Raw genomic sequence first — 10,250 nt, 5'->3', positions numbered from 1 at the left:
GTCCCCCCCCCCCACACACAGTTAATACTACGGTAAGTTATATAAGAGAAATGTAGTATTGTATGCCAAGGAACTGGTACTGAAATAAGTAGCTTTTTCAACTTTGGGCAAGGTTTTTCTTTGCTTGTCAACTTTTCCAGGTAAGAAAAAAATATTTCTTTGGCTAACCCCCCCCCCCCCCACTTTTAAAGACGATGCTACGTGCCTGGTTAATTCGTATAGCTTTCTTTAAATGGGGGGGGGGGGGCTAACAGACCTTTTATAAAATAATTTATTATCTAAAAAAAAATTCAAACCGTTTCCTTCTTTTAAAATTATTAATTACAGCGTGTAAGTTGATGACTATTTTGTATTGCGTAGTCCGCGGAAGTTAGGCTAGTGTAGAAGAGTTCCGATTTTGAGGGGAGATAACTCACTTTTGAAAATGGGGAATACTTGAGGCAGATGTAAGAGTTATTGCTCTTTGTTTATACACGATCATTAGAAAACATCTTTGAACTTCTTGCATTTTTAAAAATATAATTAATTTAATAATAAAACTATAATATCTTTTAATAATATTTGTTTTCAAAAACTACTAAAATGTCATCATTATTGTTGGCATTAGGAAACACTATAGAGTTATATGAGGATACAGGAGTTATCGTTCTTTGTTTTTGTAACTAATCTTTGTAACCGGCTTCTAAAACATTTTTGTGACAAAATTTTATTCAAAATATATATGAACAATGATAATCTATAAAGATGTGTTGTTGAATATTAATAAAATGTCATATTTCCTGGTGGGACTCATTATTTTTCTGTGGGACTCACGTGGGACTTATTTTCCCCGTGGGACTTGTTTTAGTATGTCCCTTTGTATGCGCATGCGTAAAATCTGTGTTTACATTTTGGGGAAAATGGCGGAATTTTCTGAAAGCTCACATGCAAATGGTTATTGTCAAGCAAACAGAAGTAACATTATACGACAGTCTTCAAGATCATCCACAGAAACTATTCCACCAAGTTGCAGCTCACCGAGTTCGACTGAAAATGACGTGCCATCAAGCACTTGTGAATGGAGGAGAAGTTTAATTGAAAAACTTGGAATATGTTTCGAACGTAAATCGCCAACTGATATTGTCACCGAGCACATGTCTACTGTGGCATATAACCTCATGCGCGATGAAATAAAAAACCTTGAAGAAATAACAGATATTTTGGGAAGTCTTAATAATCTTAATCATGAGAAACTGCTTGAAATCAATTTCAAAGGTTTCAATTTCGTCAGGCCAGTACAGGAAAAGTTGCGATACAGCGTTAGATTTAAAGAAATTGACATGTAAGTATTGCAAATGAAGCCAGGACTGTCATGTTTGTATATTTTCAAATATTTGCAAGTGTTTATCAACACAGGAGATTCAATGAATCGTCAAAGCCAGTTGTCAAATCACAAGGGTCTGTCAGGAAATATTTTCCTTCTTTAATTTAATATAGTTACCCTTATTAATATTATATATATATTAAAAAAAATATATATTTTTATAGTAGGGTAACTAACTGAAAAGAAGATAAATATTTTGTGAAAAACCCTGTGCTTGAGGGCGGCAACGCAAGTAGCAGCTTGTTAACTTAGTATCTTCATTTGTGTGTTATGTACAGAGAATTATTTGCTGCCAAAAAAGAAAATCAGAGTAGAAAAATCCCAAATGAACAGCATACAAATGAAAACAATTAGTGTTTTCCCTATATTTCATATTAAAGGGTTCGAGATCATTTGTTACAGGCTAGAGACTGAGGTTTATGAACAGAATCTCTGTGGACCTCGCAAAAAATTTTTTTTCAAAGCGGTATTTTTGTCAATTGAAGCGGTAATTTATATGGTATCAATATCGTAGTTTTCGAGGTATGAAGAGACCCACAAATTCATGTCCACTACAGAATTTAAAATGTTGCAAACATAACTACTCAACAATTTTCCATCCACGAAATCAAATCCCAACATGCCCAACGAACCAAGAGTTTTTCCTCAAACCACGAAAATTTGACCCCACGAAAATATGTGATTTTACAATAACCTAGGCTAAAATATACCTTACTGAATCTGAAATGACCGGCATTTGACCATGTTGACCTTGCATTTGTGTTTTAAATCTAATCAATTTTCTGTTACATACCCGTGAATTTTAATTCAAGCAAATAATACTCATTGTACACTGCAGTAGGGTTGGGACGATATACCGATACACCGATACATACCAATATTTTCCTTTAAGATACAGTTTACGATACAAGCATTCAAATATTGGTACGAAACGATACATGAATGACCTATCCAAAAATTGAAAATGAAAGTACCTGTTCTTGAAAAATGGTGGCTTGTACGAAGCGAAGAAATTATGTCAATGTTGAAAACACTTTGTAGAACTATTAAGTCATTGATTAGGGGTAAAAACGCTTTAATTTTTATGCAACCTCGGAAGATTGGACAAGAAAAGTTCAGTATGTAAAGCGTGTAATACACAGAAAGTATTCTTTCTATCTTGTACTCTTTTATTTTTTGGTAATCTCTGCAAACTTTCAGCAATTAATAATTATGTAAATGTGATGTTTTAAATGAAATTTTAGTCAGTGTTCTTTGGTAAATTCACAACTATTTGTAAACAACTTGTTAATAGAAATTTTGCAATAATAATATGTACATGTATTATTGTTTTTGTAAAGTTTTTAGTCGATGAAATTGATGAACTTCTAGTATTAATTTCAAAGCACATATGATTTCATGTAGAATAATTTGTTGATTTAATGTCAAGACAAAAAAAAAAAAAAAAGAAATAAAATACTAATTCTATTGAATAGTTTTACAATTTATCATGTTAATTTAATGTCAAGACAAAAAATGAAAAAAAAAAAAATTTTGTAAAGTTTTATAATTTATCAAAATATCGAGATATGTATCGTATTGTGCTAATGTATTGAGATATGTATCATATCGCAAGATCTGTGTATCGTCCCACCCCTACACTCCAGCATTTCTTCAGACATTGTTTACTTTTTTATATATATATGCTTTATGTACCATAATTTTAAGACTGAAAACGATTAAATCCAGCTTCTGGTTTACCACAAGTGGGCCCCTACTCTAATTATTATTTTAAAAATGAATTTCAGTCAGTGTAAAAAATCAATTTTATGAATTGCAATCATGGTAATCATTGTTTTAAATATAAATGACTGATTTCAGCCTCATCCCTGACTGATTATAGTACATGACTGATTTATCTAATGTAACTTTGCTGTATGTGCACATTTGTCTAATAAAATATTCTTTTATTTGAAGATCAAAGTACTCAACATATTTTAACAAATTTGGAGTAAGCCTTTGGTATATTCTGAAAGGAAAACAACCCATTATTTCTGAGGAAAAGTATCAGTGTCTATTTGAGCAATTTCTGGAGATGTTTGGAATTGATGTCATGTAAGTGTTAAAGAAAATCATGACTTATTTTCAAATTAATTTGCTTTGAATTCAAAATAAAAGCTCTATTTATATTGTATGCTATGTTCATGTCTGTCAGTGTATTCATCTGTCAGTTGGCTGTCTCTCTTTTGGGGGGGGGGGGGATATTGTTCTAGTGTACCTCTGTCCTCCTAGCCATCCAAGCATAATAAGTCTGGGTCACAGGATTTTAGATCACTTTAATCGTACTCATGACATCAAAATAAAAAATGGAGTATTAAAAAAATCAAAATAATTTGAACTTATAAGTCATTAATACAACAGTGTAACTATCCACTTTGCCAATTCTACTTTAAAATCAAATATAATTTCACTTTATTTATAATTAAAAACATTATAACATGGTAAACTATATGGATTGGTTCTTATATACTTGCCTCTATCTATTTTTTTTAGGGCAGAGCCTGAAGTAGATACAGAATCAACAGAGATTTTTCAAAGAAAAGTTTCAGCAAAAGCAGATATTGTGTGCTTTAGTCCCAGAGATGTGAAGAAATATACTTTGGCGATTTGTGAGGTAGCCCAAAATTTTGTTGCAAGAAATGCAATGTTTTTGTGCCCCTTGAAGCATTAATCATTTTTTGGCTTATCCAAGAATTCTGCCAGAATTTTTTTCTAATGAAGAAGTGATATTAGATTGAAAATCCCGTACTAAGCAGTTAACTTAATTGATAATTGATGCATAAGCAAAAAATATATACAGTAGTATTGATATACCCCAGTATTATACAAATACAGAATGAGGTTAAGGGCAACATTTATTATGTTGGACTCCAGTGGTTGAAATATTGCCAGATGTAAAGCAGAGAGCCTTACTGTAAAACTGGAAATTTTTGTTACGTCGATTTTATTTTGCGAATTCGGATCAAAATGGTGTTGATTAATTTTTACGTTTCAAAATTTTGCGAATTACCACTGCTTTGTTTACATTTTCTTATTTGTAATTTATTTTTAAGATAATTATTTTTGCGAATGCAATAAACTCACAACTATGCTTAAAATTTATCTACAGCAAAAATTTCCAGATTTACAGTATTTTCATTGGGAGGAGACTTACATCATCAATGTTGCATGAAAACACAGTCAATAAAGCTGTTGTGTTATTATATAAAATTAAGTACAGGATTTAGTTTTTTTCATTGTGAAGAAGAATGGCAAAACAAGATGATTCTCTATAGCATTAGTATCAAATCTGATGTATTCTTGCTATTCTTATTTCCAAAAAGTTGATCAATCTCTGCAAATCTCGCCTTTTTTTTTACCAGTTGTGTTTTTATACGCCAGTCTCAAGACGGGACGTATTATGTTATAGGCTTCATGTCCGTCCGTCCGTCCATTCGTGTCCGGTTCATAACTTCAATACTATTAGGCCTAGGATTATCAAACTTTGTCGACTGATATTTCTTGGGTAGACAGTGTGTGGCGCACAAAAAGTAGGTCGCTCTGACCTCTAATAAAAATGCTATGGCCAAATATGGAAAAATCCTGTCCGGCTCATAACTAGAAAACTATTAGACCTAGAGCTATCAAACTTGGCAAAAGTATACATCTTAGGTAGAAGATGTGTCGCGACCTATTTCAAGGTCACTGTGACCTTTAATTTTAGCGAAATTTTTAAAAAAACTAAGTTTTTTAAATTTTAAATTTCATAACCTTAAAAATATAAAAAAAAAATAGAGTTGTATCCTTATTAAAAAGTATTAAATCAAGTAAAAACTTATTTTTTTCATCATATACTTTACAGGAATCTTAAACAAATTTCAATGTTAATGAGAGGAATTCAATTTGTCCCATGGGCATAATTATCAAGCATGGTCAAGAAGAATTTTGATAGCAGAAAGTTGCATGTCAAATTAGAGAGAATTTAATGAGTTTAGTGTGAGGAGGTAACTAGTAGAGCATTAGTGTTATCAATATCCCTTGGGTATTGGGCAAATGGACCGCCAGCCTAGCTGTTAGATTAAAAATAGCTCTTGTTGGCTAGCCTAAGTTTTAAAATGAATTTGATGAAAAGTAATTAAAACTTATTTGATAATGCATAATAAACTAATAATCTGATATTATATAATATTAATTAATTAAAAACTAATTTTATGGGGTGGGGTTGAATCAGCATGCCTACTTGTCCAGATGAATTAAATATAAACCTGTCTGGCATTAAATCTAAAAAGAAATCATGGAGTATTTTATATGTTTTAAAAGTGTTTTAGAATAAAAAGTGCAGATCCGTTAATATTTAGGGAGTAATGAGTAGACAAGCATCCTGTCAAAGATTAATTAATGAGTTCAATGTAGGAAGGCTATCTGATCAAGCGCTGCCTTATCTGTAGCCTTTGGGGATTAGACAGAAGAACTGCTGGTCAGTTTATAGCATATGTCATTTGATGGCCAGCCTTTCTTTTTATACGCCCGTCTTAAGACGGGACGTATTATGTTATAGACTTCATGTCCGTCCGTCCGTCCGTCCGTCTGTCTGTCCATTCGTGTCCGGCTCATAACTTCAATACTATTAGGCCTAGGATTATCAAACTTTGTCAACTGATAATTCTTGGGTAGACGGTGTGTCGCGCGCAAAAAGTAGGTCACTCTGACCTTTAATTAAGATGCTATGGCCAAATATGGAAATATCCTGTCCGGCTCATAACTAGTAAACTATTAGACCTAGAACTTTCAAACTTGGCAAATGTATACATCTTGGGTAGAAGGTGTGTTGCGACCTATTTCAAGGTCACTGTGACCTTTAATTTAAGTGAAATATTTTAAAAAACTAAGTCTTTTAAATTTTGAATTTCATGATCCTAAAAAATGTAAAACTTTAGTTGTATCCTTATTAAAAAAGTGTTAAATCAAGAATATACTTATTTTTTTTTCAGCATATACTTGGCAGCAATCTATAACAAATATAATGTATGTTAGAGAAATCCCATGTCTCCCATGAGTGTAATTATCAAGCACTGGTCAAGAGTTTTGATAACAGAAAATTGCATGTCATATTAGAGAGAAATTAATGAGTTTAGTGTGAGGAGCTAATTGGAGAGCATCGCTGTTATCTGTATCCCTTTGGGAATTGGGCAGATGGGTAAGCCTGGTGGATTAAAAATAGCTCTTGTTGGCTAGCCTAAGTTTTAAAATGAATTTGATGAAAAGTAATTAGCACTAATTTGATATTGCATAATAAACTAATCTAATAATATATTATATTATTAATTTAAAATATTATTAATTTAAAAAACTAATTTCATAGGGGTGGAATCAGCATGTCCATTTTCCATAGAAAACCTTTCTGACATTATTAAATGTTAAAAAAAATCATTGAGTATTTTAAATTATATGATTTAAAAATATTTTATGGTAGATAGTGCAGATTCATTCATCTATAGTAATGAGTAGACAAGCATCCAGTCAAAGATTAATTAATGAGTTCAATTTAGGAAGGCTAGCTAGCATCTTTTTATCTGTATCCTTTGGGTATTAGACAGAAGAACTGCTGGTCAGTTTAAATAGCATATGTTATCTGATGGCCAGCCTTTTATTTTCAAAATTAATTTGGTATAAATTTTAAAGTTCTTAAGACTAATTTGATATTGTTTAATATGATGGGCATTTGACAAGGTCTAAATACAACCAGTATAGAAATCTATCAGTGATGTTATTTGTTATGATTAATGCCTACACCACAGGGGATGGATAAACAAATATTTTAAGGAATAGAAAAAATCATGGAAATTTTAGAATCAAGGTTTACATGATTTTCTTGCACTCTAAACTGTTTTAAGTTAATTGTAATTTTTTGACGGGCGTATCATGCTGTGGCGTAGCCGGCACTTTATTCAAAATTAATTTGGCATAGATTAAGTTGTTAAGACTAATTTGATATTGTTTATTATGATGGCCGGCATTTGACAAAGTCTAACACAAACAGTATAGAAATCTATCAGTTATGTAATATTTGTTATAATTATGCCTACAGCACAGGGGATGGATAAAGAAATATTTTTTTAAAAAATGGAAAAATCATGGAAATCTTAGAATCAAGGTTGACATGATTTTCTTGCACTCTTAACTGTTAAAGATAATTTTGTAATTTTTTGACGGGCGTATCTGCTGTGGTATGGCACTTTATTGACATAAACGATGAGCCTATTGTGACGTCACATTTTTTGGGGTAGTCACTTTTAATAAATCTTCCAATCAAATGAATAAAGCAGAAAAAGTGGGATAATTTTTCATGCATGATTCCTACATGTAGCCGGTCAACAGCAGAAAAATGTAGATGATCATTATTTTTTACGCATGTGAGCTAATTTTTCAATTATAGACTGTTTGTCTGTATAGAGTTGTATAGTGAGAATATCTTTCGAATATAACGAAAATAATTAATTTACATTTGCATTTTAGGTGAAAAAAAAATGCCCTTTCACAGATGAAGAGACAGGACAATCACCACAGAAATTCAGAAGAACAGAAGATTCTCCTCAAAGGTCCCAGAGCTGCCATTTACCTGATGGGTTACTTGCACAACATGTTGGTGACCTTTTGACCTACCTGGACAAATCAATATGTAAAGGGGCAATATTAGGAATGACTGTGGAAAAAACAATGGTATGCTCAAAACTTCTTTTGAATCTTGACATAATTGTGTAATTAAGACAAATGTACTGTTATAAATTATTTATTTATTTAGAGGCATTTATATTTAGTTTTATAATGTAATGAATAATATGTAAATACAGTTAAGTCTCTATCAGCATTGTTAATTCATTTGTTTATTGTGTAGTGTTCACAGGAATTTTGACTTATCAACATGTTATTTTTTTGGAACCAATGGTCCAGGTTTACTGATTACAAAAGTTTTATGCCCTGTTCACACGGAGAGTTTAATTCAAATTAAATGTAAAGTTAGTGCGACTTGGCTTCACTTAGCGTTCACACAGAGAATTTAATGCAAATTAGTTTAATCCGAATTAGTTTACTGTGAATTAAATTACTTCGCATGTGAACGCTAAGCGAAGCTAATTCGAATTAAATTTTGAGGCATGCTTAAGGCCAGAATTAAGTCACAGGACACATGTTGGTGGTTAGATATAGGTATTTGTGCTGTATTTGGTTAAAAAATTGAGGGAAAGTGTGTTAATCACTATTTAAAATCAATGAATTCTTTTAGCCACTACATAATGTATCAAAGGATGGCTCTGCATACATGAAGTGATTTACAAATGACGTCGTAATAGACTTACTGACGCCTGGCTGTAGAAGAAAAATTTTAATTCGCATTAGTTTACTTCGAATTAGCTGTCGTGTAAACGCAATTTAATTCGCATTAATTTGATTGGCATTAGTTTACTTCGCATTAATTTACTGCGAATTAAATTCGTCATGTGAACAGGGCATTACTGTAAAAAACTTTCAAGATTATTATAATAAGATCAACTCATTATTTTTTCTTTCCAAGTCCATACCCTATTCTGTCATTTGGATATTTATAGAAAAATTTTTAACTTGTTCAATATGACTTAATATGAAATGATGAGGACATTTTCGACAAAGACTATGAAGTTGGAAAAGCTTTTCCTAAACCAGAGAGATCAATGACCATTACAGTACATGTGTACCAGTGTCAAGTACACTCTAATTAGGCCAAGTTAAAAAAATTCTTTGTTTGCAGTTGTGTGCCTTAAATTTTTAGACTGGATGGGTAGGTAGACATTTTTTTTTAAATAAAAGGTTTTCGGATTTTGTTATAGCTTTTCATAGGCCTACTTAACATGAATGACAGAATGAGCTCCACTCTTGTTATAAACCACTGATTGATAAAACAAATAAAATTCAAGAATTGAAAATGAAACAGTTTTAATAACCTGAAAAATTGAAAAAAGAATTTTACAAAGTGGCCAAAAAAATTTTGGTTGGGTGCATTTTCAGGGCATCGGTAGGCAACTGCAAACAACCAAATTTTTATTGTAGGCCTTACATGTATAAAGACTTTTGCTCTTTTAATATATCATTCTGTTTAAACCATGAGTGCTTAGAATAGTTTAGGACCACAATAGGAGAACAAGTTTTACACCAAATTACACAGGAATACACTTAAAGAAAATCTTTGATATTCCTCTGAAGAAATCAAGGACTATATGACTTTCTATACTAGGGAGCAATGTTGTCTATTGATCTTTTTTTTTATTATACTAGACCTTTGATTACAGTTTGCTTAAAACCAGGATCAGATTATTCTTGTAAAAAAATACTTCTTTTGAAATGTTCTTTATTTTACAGGTTACGTTCACAAGGTTATCTGTGACAGATGAAACGATGGAAAAACTTCAAAGATCACATGGGTCAGTGAAATTAAAAGAAGAAGAAAGACCTGTTCTTTACTACAGTAAACCTTATAATTATTTGCAGCTGGAGGATAGAAAAGAAATAGTAAAAGCACTTCTGACTCTCATTGTGATGGAAAAAAGGCGAGCCAAAAAGTCTTGATATCAGATGGTGTGCATTACAAAACTAAATGTTTGCAAATGGAACTGTATTAAGTTTAACTGGTGCTAAATATAACAGTTGGTGATCTTAAGAGATGTTTTACTTGTGACTTTCTACTCTAAATGGTGCTCAACTTTGTTTTGGACATTATCATACTAAAGTCGTCCTGGCTTTGATACCATTTTCTTTATGTCATCAAGCTCTTCAAAATGTCTTTTGACCTATTGTACTCAAGGTAAATGATTATCGAGTAACACACATTTGATATGTA

General features: G+C 31.7%; 1 protein-coding gene across 1 annotated transcript; it reads left to right on the top strand.

Moving 5' to 3' along the window:
• Positions 1 to 882: 882 nt before the first annotated feature.
• LOC134261757 (uncharacterized) lies at positions 883 to 9,979 on the top strand. Its single transcript, XM_062744159.1, has 5 exons — positions 883 to 1,321; positions 3,320 to 3,457; positions 3,896 to 4,016; positions 7,898 to 8,101; positions 9,773 to 9,979. Exons 1-5 carry the CDS (start codon positions 900 to 902, stop codon positions 9,977 to 9,979), a joined length of 1,092 nt encoding a protein of 363 aa, XP_062600143.1. The 5' UTR covers positions 883 to 899.
• Positions 9,980 to 10,250: the final 271 nt, after the last annotated feature.

Source organism: Saccostrea cucullata, unplaced genomic scaffold (genome assembly GCF_032062105.1).
Source record: "Saccostrea cucullata isolate Sc308-1 unplaced genomic scaffold, CSIRO_AGI_Scuc_v1 ctg11906, whole genome shotgun sequence".
NCBI lineage: Eukaryota > Metazoa > Mollusca > Bivalvia > Ostreida > Ostreidae > Saccostrea > Saccostrea cuccullata.
This window is presented reverse-complemented; position numbering and strand designations above follow the sequence as displayed.